This window comes from Notothenia coriiceps, unplaced genomic scaffold (genome assembly GCF_000735185.1).
Source record: "Notothenia coriiceps isolate Sejong01 unplaced genomic scaffold, NC01 NC01_scaffold00037244, whole genome shotgun sequence".
Lineage (NCBI taxonomy): Eukaryota > Metazoa > Chordata > Actinopteri > Perciformes > Nototheniidae > Notothenia > Notothenia coriiceps.
The window spans coordinates 19,049,372-19,063,351 of record NW_011369945.1 but is presented as its reverse complement, the minus strand read 5'-3'; the positions used below and the strand labels follow the sequence as shown (position 1 = coordinate 19,063,351).

General features: G+C 39.2%; 1 protein-coding gene across 1 annotated transcript; it reads left to right on the top strand.

Annotated features, from left to right (window-relative positions):
* The first annotated feature begins 1,608 nt into the window (after nt 1-1,608).
* On the top strand, nt 1,609-13,885 carry c1qtnf5 (C1q and TNF related 5). The gene is made up of 4 exons (XM_010793811.1): nt 1,609-1,623; nt 1,830-1,932; nt 4,271-4,515; nt 12,629-13,885. Exons 3-4 carry the CDS (start codon nt 4,284-4,286, stop codon nt 13,147-13,149), a joined length of 753 nt encoding a protein of 250 aa, XP_010792113.1. The 5' UTR covers nt 1,609-1,623; nt 1,830-1,932; nt 4,271-4,283; the 3' UTR covers nt 13,150-13,885.
* Nucleotides 13,886-13,980: the final 95 nt, after the last annotated feature.

Sequence of the window (13,980 nt, the reverse complement as noted above, 5' to 3'; positions counted from 1 at the left end):
GTTCAGCCAGGGCAGTTTCACTCTTTGCTCTCAGGGGAAACATATGACACAAACAGGGTGTGTGCTGTTATTCACAATATTATATTGAGTGAATAACATTTAAAGATGAATTTATGTAAATGCAATGATTTACTGTGTAGTTTCTAAACTATCACCACAGCTCGGAAATCCAGCCCTCTAGCTTTAACATTGCTCGGAGCAATTTGCTCCCCTGAGAAAAGAGAACGTTTTTTACTTTTTAAGTTTTTTTCAGTGATTTACAAGCCTCATGTAAATCCATGAAACATCTTATAGACCTACTGCCCACACTTGGGTAGAAAGGTGAAAACTACCTTGTTCCTTCACCAAGCTTTTCGAATAGCATGGTGTTTCAGTCCAATATAGCCAACCTAGAATATAGCCTACCTACCAGAATAATAAGACAGATAATTAATTTAATGTAGCCAGAGATGTGTGTTTCACAAACTTATGTTATGTCATATGTTTTTCCAGACAACCGTTAAATAAAGCTCATATATTCACCTGACAGTCATCTTTTGTCAAATTAGCACAAAGTTATAGGTGTAAACTTACTGAATAAAACAAAAGTGTTGTGGCTCTGTTAGGCTATATTTGAGCTAAATGCTAACATAAAAATACCAACACACTCACAGTGACAATGCTAACATGCTAAAGTTAGCCAGATATAATGTTCGCCACGCATATTTATCTTTATTTGGTGTGTTAGCGTGCTAACATTTGCTAATTGCTGCAAAACACCAAGCAACAACTGCTGCTTATATAAATCCTTTTTTTACATGATGGCGGTAAATGAAAAGTTATGGGATCCTTAAAACAACAAGAATATCTGTATTTAATCCATAAAATAGTTTTTTATATTTTTGTCCGGACCATAGTGTTGCTGATCAAGGTTGTCCTCTAAAAAGTGATTGTTGGTAATGTTAAAACAAACATGCAATTAGTAAATTGTATTCTAAAGTAAGAGAATCAAACGTAAACCTGTAAAATATTGTAATGTAATGTCTGCCCCCTGTAAATTACTACACACAGTCCTGCTGCAAGCTTTCATCCTGCTTATTGTCTGTTTTCTGTTCTTCCTCAGAAATAGGACAGGTTTGGCAAAGTTCTGGTGTGCCGTGGGTCACTGCTGTGCGATTACAGTCCAAACATGTTTTCATTGGCCTGAATTTAAGGGAGCTGCCGAATTAAAGAGCTCAAGTTTGGCTTCCTTGCCAAAAAGATATTAAGAGCTCTCGCTTTATCAATTTAACACGGCCACTGAAGGATTTCAGGGAGAAGAGGATTACTGTCGGAAAGGCTTGCCTGAGTGCAAGACTGATAGTGAAGGAAGATGTTATCTTGAAGAAGCAAACTCCCTCATCCTGCAGGCAGATTAAGAAAATCGCAGGGAAGAAAACTTGATTGTGTCTGTTTGCTTTTATGTCATTATATATCTGTATTTATCTCTCTGGATCTTACTTTTCAGTCCGTCGTCAAAACAAGTTTTCGTGTTATAAAGCAAGCACATTCTCAGCTGTGTTTGGTATTGGTATATCTTCTTTTTTCTGTCCACAGCCCTCTGAACTTTCTGTGGTTAAGTCTTGGAGAGTTTCCCAAACAATGGTATGCAATGTCCTAAACATCCCTCCTTATCCCCTTTTTCATATCGATTTTGTAACACTTTTGTTTGAAATGTTTCTCTTCTATTTTTGCTGGATCACCATCACATATTTTCCTCTGTTTCCACCCTGTTTTCTCTCCTCCACCCTCAATTCCTCTTTTCCCACCCACCCCAGTTTCTAATTGGATTTTATTACCATTCCTTCCAGTTTTTCCCAGGCAGACACAAGGAGGGAGGGACGACTTTCACTTCTCTCCTGGACTCTCTCACTTCAGCAGCGGCTCCCCTAAGACTTCATACTGCAGCATCTGGTAAGTCATTTTGATATTTGCCTGAGGTTTTATTATGTTGGCATTTCTCGGCACACAGCTGATCTACACATGTGCAGAGCAGAGATATGCCTGAAGGTTTTAGTGTTGGTAACAGCAGTACTGCCATCTTTTTGCCTTCCTTCAGAGCAACCAGTAAGAACTAAATTACCAGAAAGTGCATCATAGTGTAACGTAGACTGACTGCTGTGTAATGTTTAAAACATTAAGGCAGTGGAGTATTCAGACCCTTTTGTACATGTAGCACAACCGCAATAAAACGTTTGCATACAAAATCCTACTTTAAGTTAAAAAAGTTTTACTGATGTATTCAAGGTTAAGTACTATTTAGATGTTGTAGCTGGTCAATGTGGACCCAATTTTAACTAGCATATAATTGTTGGATTATTTTTTCTTAAATCAATCTATCACATTCATGAGCCCTTATTATAATCTAACAATCTTACTATATGAATTAAGCAGGCAATTAAAGCTGTCAGTTAAATGAGTGGAGTAAAAAGTGCAATGATTCTCTCTGAAATGTATTGTTTTAAAAGTAAATTAGTGGCCTAAAAATGGTACTATACAGTACTTCAGAAAACAACCAACTTCCAATTGGTACAAAGTCTAAAGAAGTGTGTTGTACAGTTCATATGTCTGTTTTCCACCTATAAGTAAACGTAAATTCATCTCTTGTTGGTTTTCTTCATAAATTCATGCCTAAAGCAGTCGTCGACAGCTGTTCAGACTCTCCAGTATTTGTCCTCTGTCTGCTCTTCTCTTCTGCCAGGAACGCTGACATGCTTTTCTCTCTCTTTCTGTTTCTTTCTGTTTCTTGTTGCCCTCCTCCTGTGTCTCTCTGTTATTTTACAGCTGTTGTGGTCGTAGCCTCTCAATAACAATAAGTGGACCTCCAGATAGATGACAAAGCACTATTTACTGTTCTCATGATTGTCTCACACCGCAAACAGCGGGTTTTTACTCATAAACATGGAGTCCACGAGAGAGCTGGTAGCTGAGCTCCTGCTCGGCTCATCAGTTCTCTTTATGGTCCTGTGACGCCGCCATGCTGCCAGACAGACGGCCGGACAAGGCCACAGGGAAGGAGAGATAAACAAAATCCATGCAGGAAAACAATGTAGGGGGGTGTGAAACCAGATACTCATTATATACAGGTTAGGTAGCACTACAGTTCATGTCTGTTATACTGTCCGGCACATCTGGGAATTGATGATACACAAACAGGAAACAGAAGCAGATGGAAAGAGAACATTTGAGGTTACTTATTTAAACTTTTATGAGTAACTGTTTCTGAGAAGTCTGTCTGGTATTCAGCATCGCATCACATTTTTACTTGTGAAATCTGCATAGAGACCAAGAGTGCCTTATTTTGTTTTTAAAGATATAAAAAGATGTGGCGCCAAGAATATGTGTTATGTTAGCCTCCTTATTTGAAAAACGAATATTTCGCATTAAACTTTATTAACTCTAATTGTGTACTCTGCAATTACACCAATGTATAATATAACATTATATATAGTAAAATGCATTTGGGCTCGAATCTTTTTTTGGTCAATTCTATTTAATTGTTCTCCCCATTACATTCTGCCAAAGGCTTCCTCATAACTCTCAACCTTTTATCAGAGAAAGCTGGGGGAAACATAACTACACCTGTGATAATAAACACAAGCTCCATGTCAGTGTGTCTCCAGTCAAATCCTAGAAAAGCTCTCCAATTATAAGCCTGTTTTAATATTTTTTAAAGCTGATAGATTTAATTAAGATACCTGAGTGGAGTTGGACACTTTCACAAGTCATCTGTTTTAAATTACTGGTTTCCTATGAGTTTTGGCAGTACTGACATATAATGAGTAATGCCAGCTCAGTAATATAATAAGGTAATTTCAGTTTTACTTTGACCTCGTTCTGCCCGAGGCATTTCACATAAAAAAATATAAATGAGTATTATAATAATTTACATTCATTTGATCCATTTACTTAACTACATCTCAAGAATAGCTTTTGTAATCCTGTGCCACAGAGTGATTGACAAGAACAGGTAAACTGAGACTTAAATTATGTTTTTACACTGTGTGATTAAATACGCTACTATTTCAATATTTATATGTGCTTTCCCAGCCTCTGTGATCTGATGAAGTTGATTTGCAGTGATGTTTATAGTGGCATTTGTGGTGCTCTTTAGCTTAAACACATCACTATTTTCCCATTGTATGTCGTACAGTCTAAACGTTGGTGTTTCTCTTCCACAGACTCGCTTGTAATCCTTCATATTTCCTTTATCTTAACCCTGTCCAAACCGTTTTTCTCTTTTGTCCCTCAGCCCTGACGCTGCAATGTCCTCGCTCCGGCTGTTGCCTCTGTTGCTCTCCCTCCTTCTCCTCCAAGTTCATCTCTCAGACCAGTTAGAAGACAACAAGATCCCCCCCAGTCTGTGCACTGGTCACCCCGGTATCCCCGGCTCTGCTGGAGCTCACGGTGGTCCGGGTCAACCAGGAAGAGACGGGAGGGACGGGAGGGACGCTGCTGCGGGGGAGAAGGGACAGATAGGGGAAACAGGAGGCCCAGGTGCTTTATTTAATTTATTCATGTTCGAGTATGTGACAGAGGTGTGGACTCCAGTCCGACTGAAGTCAATAATGTAAAGACTTATAACTCGACTTGGACGACTACACTAATGAGGCTTAAGACTTGAAAGTACATGATCACTTCCCCCAAGTCTGAAGATTAAAATAAGGCTACCACAATTTATTAATTTCCCTTCATTTTGAATTGTTAAAATAAAACTATTCCATACCAGCAAGTTATAACACATGTATCTTTTGTGGCACATACAGTTCATGTCGTGTCATGTGACCCAATGAATGCAAGTCAATGCAGCCTTGTAACAAGAAGGACCTACCTCTTCATATATTAATGCTTTTTCTATTTATTATGAATAGTTTAATGAAGGTTCTACATTTTTTGATGAATAGTCTATAAATTATTTTCAACAGCTTCCCTTTCAGGTGAACCATTGACTCCCAGTCCGTATTACTACTACACTGGGCAAGAAATATGCACCAATTTTAATAGGATTTTATTGCTTTTTCCTTTTGACCTGAATATTGTTATAAAGATTTAGCAGTTTCTGTTTTAAAAGGTCTCATGTCGTATCAATGGCTTCAATGTCATTCAACCCANCTCTCTCTCACACACACACACACACACACACACACACACACACACACACACACACACACACACACACACACACACACACACACACACACACACACACCTAGGCTTCATTGTATGCCTTACAATACAGTGTTTGTGTATTTTTTCTTACGTTTGTCATTGCTCTCTTTATTATATTAACAGCCCTTTGAGTCATGCTTTGTGATATTGGGCTGTTATAAACTTTCACTTGACCAGGATAATCAAAAACCCTTTTTCTGACTTAATGCTCATTATTAAAAAAAAAAACGGTTTTAAACAAACTTGTAACCAAAAACCTGTTCTGTATCTTGTGCGTTTGTGTTTCTGACTACTGTCTCTCCCACCTGCTTCCCCTTCAGGAGGTCTATATTTGACATGTTCAATTTCTTGGCATCAAAACATCGCCAGCCTCCTGAGTACAGGCAGCAAGAAGACGATGATGATGAAGGGCAGATCCGGACAGCTAGGTCAGTTTCTAAAAACACAAAATCTCCGTTATGTATTCACAGTAAATACTTTCTGTCTTTGTGCCACTGCTACATTTCAATGTCTCCCCTAAAGGATCAATTAAAGCTTAAGACTGTTAACAGTTCTAAAATAAGATTTTGAGAGATTATCACTTAAGACCACAGCATTCATTTTTCATGTTGCTGTTGCAGGCGTGCCTCCATGGAGCTTCCCCTGGCTGTGAGATTCAAACAGCTCAAGGTCACATCTAAGGAAACGGTTGGAGTTTACAGGTAATCATTTATAAATCTTTTAAGCTGATAAAAAGCTGTAAAATATGAAGATAATATACAATGTGACATGACAAAATGCAGTCTTAAACCATTACTGTAATTAACTGTATCCCTCTACAGGTCTCCCATTCATGGCCGAGGTCTTTTCTGCAAGAAACCCATTGATGCTGCGGAGATGATCATTGAATATTCTGGAAATGTCATCCGGTCTGTGCTCACTGACAAACGGGAGAAATATTACGATGGAAAGGTGAGATCTTAGGATCTTAACTTAAGAGTTAAAGATGTATTCGTTCAATGTTTTAACCTGACTTATAGGAGTATGACATATCATTCATAAAACCTTAAACCTCTGTTTTTTTTTTCCCTCAAAGGGGATTGGCTGTTACATGTTCCGCATCGATGACTATGAGGTGGTGGATGCCACTGTGCATGGCAACGCCGCCCGCTTCATCAACCACTCCTGTGAGTCTAACTGCTACTCCCGGGTCATCACTGTGGACGGCCAGAAGCACATCGTCATCTTCGCCTCTCGACGCATCTACTGTGGAGAAGAGCTCACCTACGACTACAAGTTCCCCATCGAGGATGCCAGCAACAAGCTCCCCTGCAACTGCGGCGCCAAGAAGTGTCGCAAGTTCCTCAACTGAACTCTAAACGACTGAAAGAGGACTGCAAATCTGTGGAGCAGTGCCGCCATGTTCTGATTGTTCAGGTGGACTTCCTGGGTCCGGCCTGCGTAGGACCGCTGCCATCAGGGCGCGAGCTTTGACAGTGTTTCTGCTGCACGTGTTGGCAGGAAACACTGGCAGCGGCCGCGGGTCGTACTGTACAAATAGGAAGGGCCATTTTGGAGGAGGGGCCACTTGTAGAGATTCCAACATATTGTGCCTCCTTTTGTCTCATTAACAGTTGGCATGGGGAGATCACCTTCAGAGGTGAGTCATGAAACAGTTTGGCCTTCATAGCATCGCAATATTAACTTTAATTTACATTTGGATGATAAAGTTACCCCTTCATATTTTTTACATTGGCCCATCCTCCTTAATTTTATAAAAAATATTTTACGGTCTACTAATGCTGAGATTTGAAAATATTCAAAGAACTCGGTTCCGTTTTACACCAAAGTGCAATTTGTTGAAGGGACTGGGAAGAGATATTTTACTAGAAAGAAAAATTGTTAAAATCTTTTTTTTATTTATATTGCAGTGTCGGATGTTATTGATGCACATCTCCCTGTCTGAATATTTGCTGATGCCTTCAGAGCTGTTGTGATTTACAGGAACCTTCCCCTAGGTGTGTACATTAACACTGTAAATAGGAGCTGCTTTTCAGTGAGCAGCCTGACAGGAGCTGTACCGGTCGAAACAGCAGGGGGAGCTGTGGCCACAGAAAGGAAGAGAGAAAAAAGAGACAAGCGGGTAGAAATGTAGATTTGTTTAAAAAAGAAAAACGTTATTTTTGGCCGTTCCTGTATGGGATGATATCTGAGGTCGATAGTATCCGTTGTACTTAAATTGACTTTGGTCTGACAGCTATGTCGACATGTTATCGGTGGGATTAAGCCTCTGGCATGACAGAGCGAGGCAGCTAGAGATTCTGGTGGACTGACAGCCAAGGGACTGGAGAACCCTACTGATGTGCTTTAGTAGACGTATTTAAAATCTTTTGGAGCAGATCTTACAGAAACATACAGATCCATGCTGTTGTTATTATCAAACGTGCTTTTGGTAATTATTATATAAGCTCTGACTTTTGAGTCTCGTTCCAAATTACAGCAGCAGAGAGAACCAAACATCACGCCCTTGAATTGAATTTTCACACAGCTGGATTTCTTCTTGGCCTGTTGTGATAACCATTACTATGGAAAATGTTTTTTTTAATTTGTATTACGTCTTTTAAACTCTTGTCTGTTTATCTTGTCTTTTTTATTATGGACATGAAAATATCAAGCTTGCTTTGAAAAAACAAATGTAAATAATGTATATTTTTCTACAAAAAAAAGACTTAAAAAGCACTCACTAGTGAATAGCACTAAATGATGGTATTTATATTTTTTAAGAATCGTATTTATTTTGTCGCCATTTTTGTAGGAAATAGAGGTTTACAGACACTAATGCTCGGTCTCTATGTTTTGTATTCCGCTGCCTTTTCGAAGTTGTTTTGGTTGTAATTTCGTTTTTTCTTTGTTTTCTTTGTAGCCTGAATGTTTTCTTTGATTCCAAAGACTGACACTGGTCTGTGGCTTGGTCCCGTTGAGTTCAGTCCACCAGTAGCTCTCTTATCTATCGCGGGCGGTTAGTTCTGAGCTGACGGTTATTTTCCTTGTCCCAGTTCTAGCTGGCAGTATGGCAGTCGTGAACTATTATTATGCACTTGAGAGAGCAAAGATTGTTGATCCATAGCAGATATCTCCTCTCTCCAGCCTTATTGTCACCACATCACACCACACCGAGAATCATCTCCACTTACCGGCCGCTCCAAGGCAGTCCTAACAAAATGTTTCTCTTGTCACGTTTAAAACTTAAGTCCCATCAAACTGTTTTATCCCTCTGCAGACGTATCATAAAGAGGTGCCTTTATTTTAATGCTAGCAACAGCATTCACTAAAACCCAGTCGAGCCAATCTGTTTATTAAAGAAACCACTTCCATCAAGAAATCACTGCTTATCCTCTCTCTCACTCTCCCTGTGGTTTGCCTTAGTTGAAAATGAGCATGCCTCGTCTCTCTGACAAGCCTTCATGTCCCGGACCGAATATTTGATCAGACTGTTTAGACTGACAGGTTCCCCTATGCGACTTAAGTCTTTGTTTTTGTCCCTTCTTAACTAATTTATTGTTGTCCGTCATTCACGCTGACTTTGTCATCACCTAAAGGCCGTTAGCAGTTCCTCCCACACTTCTTCCTAAAACAAAAGTATGATCCACACGGTTTGCACTTTAGCTGTGACACGGGCACTGAACACACATAGGACAACCCTCTCTCCAGACAATGCAACTCCAATACTGAAAACCACAAGCACAGATAGTCATTGAAAATACTTGGAGTTTGTGCATCAGGCCGTGGTATAAAACTGAGTTTGGTCATTTTGAATTACTCTTGATGATAAGCGTTTGAGGCTCTAGCAAAGTGCACTTGACTCTTTTTCTGCAACAAAGTGAAGGCAGGGACCACTCCAGCAGCCCTTCCTTCCTGAAGGTGCAGCGTGTACAAAGCTCGGCTAGGCTTTTCCATTTAGGGCCCCAGATCAGGTCATGAGGTGACTGACGGGCCGGTAGTTGTACAGCTGCACCTTCATCGGGCTCGCTGGGATCAGCTGCTAAGGTCAACTATGAATGTATATTCCTTCTCCACAACACCAGACTTGTGATACTTTGTCAGCTACATTTGTTTTCAGTTCTTGCGTCAACAACCTTGGTACATATGGACGATATGTAGATATGACCTCAAACTGGGCGGCAGCAGCGGTTTAATTTCAGCTCTGGGAATAATAATAAAGTGTGAACAGCAGTGGCGTTTCTGTCTGTGGGACAACATGTTCTCACTGGGTTAGCTCAATTCTTCTCGCCAGCATCGGTGATACAAACATGTTAACTGATGCCAAGGGCTCTGTACGGCTCTCACTCCTCGAGATCCACTTCGGTGAACAATAAGTCATTTACTCCACTGTTTAACAGCATATATACAATAAGGAAATGGTGTTTGTTGTTTCTCTGGATTTCATTTTACCACGCCACACCAGTGGCTCTTCATCATTATCTGTAATTATAGTATAAATACATAACAATATTATACGGAAACATGCATAGTAATTTCTTGTACTTTAGTATCTATACAATATATGGAATGGACAGACAAACTTAGTTACAGTAGCAAAACAGCAGATTTATAATGGTTAATAGCAATGTTTCAATGTACTCTATAATGGTTTTGTGTTACAGTACTATCAGATGAAACTTAACGTGCATCATTCTTTCGTATCTTGATATCCAGTACCAATTTTGCTGTGCCTGCGAACGTTCCTCCATCACAAGGAGCACTGCAGTTTTTCTTTTCACTTTTGTTTCTGGAAAGGATCGGTTTTTATGTGATGAGAAATGTAACTGTATTAATGTGGTTGTAAACTTCTTGAGGTCAGCCATTTTGTTTTTATCCCCTCTGGTTGATGTAGTGAATGTTTTTTTTTCTTTGTACGTTTTAACAGGGAATTTTTTTTTAGAAGGCTTACTTGATGTGGTATAAATTAAGAGTTTGGTTCAGTGGAGACTCACCAGAAGTTTTAAAGATCTTACCAAAATGCAGTTTTACCATTTTGGAAAACCTCTCATGTCTCCCACCTCTCTCCTCCGAAGCTTTGGTTGTACTTATCATGTACTGTTTTTTGTTTTTTTATAGAAAGTCATAATGCTGATGTTGAAAACTTTTAATTTATTTATTTTGTGCAACATCCACCCTGAATTGTTCTTTTACAAGTTAAAGTTTGGGAGAGGTCGGATGAGTACGTATTTGTAATTTTCTAATTGTTTCTTGTGTATAGAAGTTATCAGCCCATGGGATGTGGTGCCACAGAGCGAGCGGCTGTAGGACGTGCGAAAGAGAGGAATCATGGGTCATGAACAGGCTTGTTTCTTATGCCTTGAATATACCTTTGTCTTATCAATATTCCTCCTGCTCTCCGTAATAGCGGTATTCATGATTTCAACATCATATTTTCTCCCGTTTTTAAAAAGTGTTCTTTCAATACACATCAACAAAATGAAGGATGACTACCACAGTAAAACAGACCACAAACTACTTGGTTGAATGTATAATTAGGAAACAAAGTTGTAAATACGTGTAAAAAGAAAAGTTTCTAATCATGTTTATTTTCTATGCACTTTTTTATTTAAGTGATAGTTTAAATAATAAACATGTCTCCTTTACTCTTCTTTGTCTCTTGCTTCGTTTAATGAATGATAAAAAAACGTATATTATCTTAGCAGTGTCTAGCTAATTTATATCAAAAACAAAAATATATATTCGATTGAAATGTTTAGATTCTATGATTCGATCAAATCTCTGCTCTCTGGATGCTGCAAACATCAGTCTGCTTTTTGACGGTCTTTCACCAAAATGTCTCCAAAAACTGAGAAACTACAAGAGTTCATTTGCAAGCTTTGATCACATTGCCCCTCTCCTCGTCTCTTGAGAGAAGTGTTCCCCAGGGCTTGGAGCATATGGTTTAGAAAACAACAGGAAAATTAAATCGCTCTTATGGAGGTTTTGACCACATGGTGGTTCGATCACATAATCTTCATTAGCAGATAGTTTTAAGCCAACAGGATGAGGACTCCTTAAAAAGCTTTTAGAACATTCAAAGGAACTGAAGCTGCATCAAAGGCTCAAGAGGAGCTGCTTTATGGACCCTATTCTCAAAAGCTGTTTCCAGGTAAGGCATGAACCTTAAGCCACACCAACCAGTTAATGTTTTTATTTTATTTTTACTGTTTACTTTTTTAGTGAATATTTGAATTTTATTTTTTTGAGGTTTTATAAACAATGGTATGATATCAGATTAGATTAACCAAATACAAACTTGCATCTCATTCATTTTTATTTATATGTTTAATTTATTGGAGCAAGTTATCTCTGGGCTCATTAATGTGTTCTTTTTTTGTGTTCAACATCTAGATTATGTGGGAAATAATTGCATAAATTCACAGTTTTTTTGTGAAAGGAAGGACTTTTTATGCCTTTTTATTCAGTTAACCCAGTGTTTCTCAAAGTGGGGGGGCATGACAGGGGGCGAGAGACCAGGAGGAAAAATGGTTATGGAAAAAAAATTAATTTGGAAAAGTATTGATTCGAAAATAATATGATACATTACAGTACAAGTACGTCTGGGTCTCTGTGTTTCATTCAAGCCCGGCTCTGTGTGTGTGTGTGGAACGAGCCATTTTGTGTGCGAGAGAGAGAGCGCACCGGTACCGGAGATTGTTGTTGTTAGCTTCTGGTGCTAGTGAGCTACGCTAACGGATATAAGTAGTTTTTTCAACAACAAAGTGGAGGAGAGTCCTCTCCTGTCAGACTGAGAGCTTCAGTGAGCTAAAGGACTCTCTCAGTGTTATCTCAGTGGGTCTCAAACGTTTTGGTCACCATCAATGTAAACAATTAATTCCGAGGCACACGTTTATATGATCATTATAGTTATAAAAACATAAGAGAATAAATGAAAAACAGGTATGAAATACTATATGACAGTAAAACAAGAATACAGTTTAAAAGGGTGATTTGTAAAATATCCATAAAGAAAAAGTAAATCTGTTTACAGTTCTGTTTCAAATGGGTGTTGAGAGATGTATCCATAGATCTCTTCATTCTGCTCTCAAAGTGCACCAGATTGATGCATTTAACTTCAATATTTAANGTGTGCCTTGGCAGTCTCAGGTGAACCATTGACTCCCAGTCCGTATTACTACTACACTGGGCAAGAAATATGCACCAATTTTAATAGGATTTTATTGCTTTTTCCTTTTGACCTGAATATTGTTATAAAGATTTAGCAGTTTCTGTTTTAAAAGGTCTCATGTCGTATCAATGGCTTCAATGTCATTCAACCCAATGACTCCAAATCAATGCAGCATTGTATTACTACACTAGACGAGTAAGACACACCACTTTCTATAATAATTGTGACTTGGTCCCACCTTTGTTATGTGAGGCATATCTGAAGTTAATTCTGATGTCTGTGCTCCTCCAGGTGAGACAGGAGTGCGAGGCCTGACGGGGGACCGAGGTGATAATGGAGGAAAGGGGGAGAGGGGTCAGGCAGGAGAGTGTGCAGTCGCCCCAAAATCTGCCTTCAGTGTCAAACTCTCCGAGGGCCACGCTCTACCCCTCACTGTGGGCGATGTGGTCCGTTTTGACCAGGTTGTGATCAATGAACAGAGCGACTACAACACGGAGACGGGGCGCTTCACCTGCAAAGTGCCAGGAGTTTACTACTTTGCAGTCCACGCCACAGTGTACCGAGCCAGCCTGCAGTTTGACCTGATGAAGAACGCACACATTGTGGCATCTTACTTTCAGTACTACGGCAACTGGCCTAAACCAGCGTCTCTGTCGGGCGGCTCCCTGCTCCACCTCGTCCCTGGGGACCAGGTGTGGGTCCAGATGGCTCTCTCGGAGTACAATGGATTTTACTCCAGCACAAAGACAGACAGCACTTTCAATGGCTTCCTGGTCTACTCAGACTGGAAAAACTCTGCTGTGTTTGCATGACACGTGCATATGAACAAAACAAAGTCATATTCTACTTTGGGAAATGACACAACCTGCCTTTTATTTTCCTTTTTCAGTTTTTCTAATTGAATAGTTCCGGATAGGCAGTGACTTGGTACATCTGTATTTGTGTAATGAGTATAAAACACTCCAGACTTTGTTACTTTAATGGCACATGCCTTACTGGTGAAGTGTGAGGCATATGCGCTGTTTATTCAGTGTCTGTTCTTTATCTGCAGCCTTTAAACTGCTGCAACACTTTAATCTTGTAACAGATGTTTGACAACGGCCTCCAGCCAACAACAGTCTACAAGTTCAAACCGCTTTTATGTTTTGTATTGCACTTTTGTTTTCCTCAATAATATCTGCACAAAAAAAATAATAATTGTGTTTTGAAAACACAAGTGACTGATATTTATTTTACCTTAAATACCAATGCACGCTTTATACTTTATATAGTAAGTTAGTTCTACAATTTGAGCTTCAATTTTTAAACTTGATATCTGTGTCAGTTTCACAACATACCTGCCTGTGGACACCTCTGTTTTATTATATATATACATGTACATACATTTACATTACATGCAGTTTTGAGAAAAAGTACTCCGATCCTTTACTATTAGTACCAATGAAACAGTGTAAAAACACTATTCCTAAAAATCCCTACTGAAGTTGATTATGAGCAAATTGAAATTAGATTCTTACGGAGCCCCTAAAGGGACATGAAAAAAAAAAAAAAAAAACAGAGAGAGAAAAAAAAAAGTCAGGATAACGGGTTAGTTTCTCGTGCGCACGAGATACTAACCCGTTATCCTGACTTTCTTTTGGGGA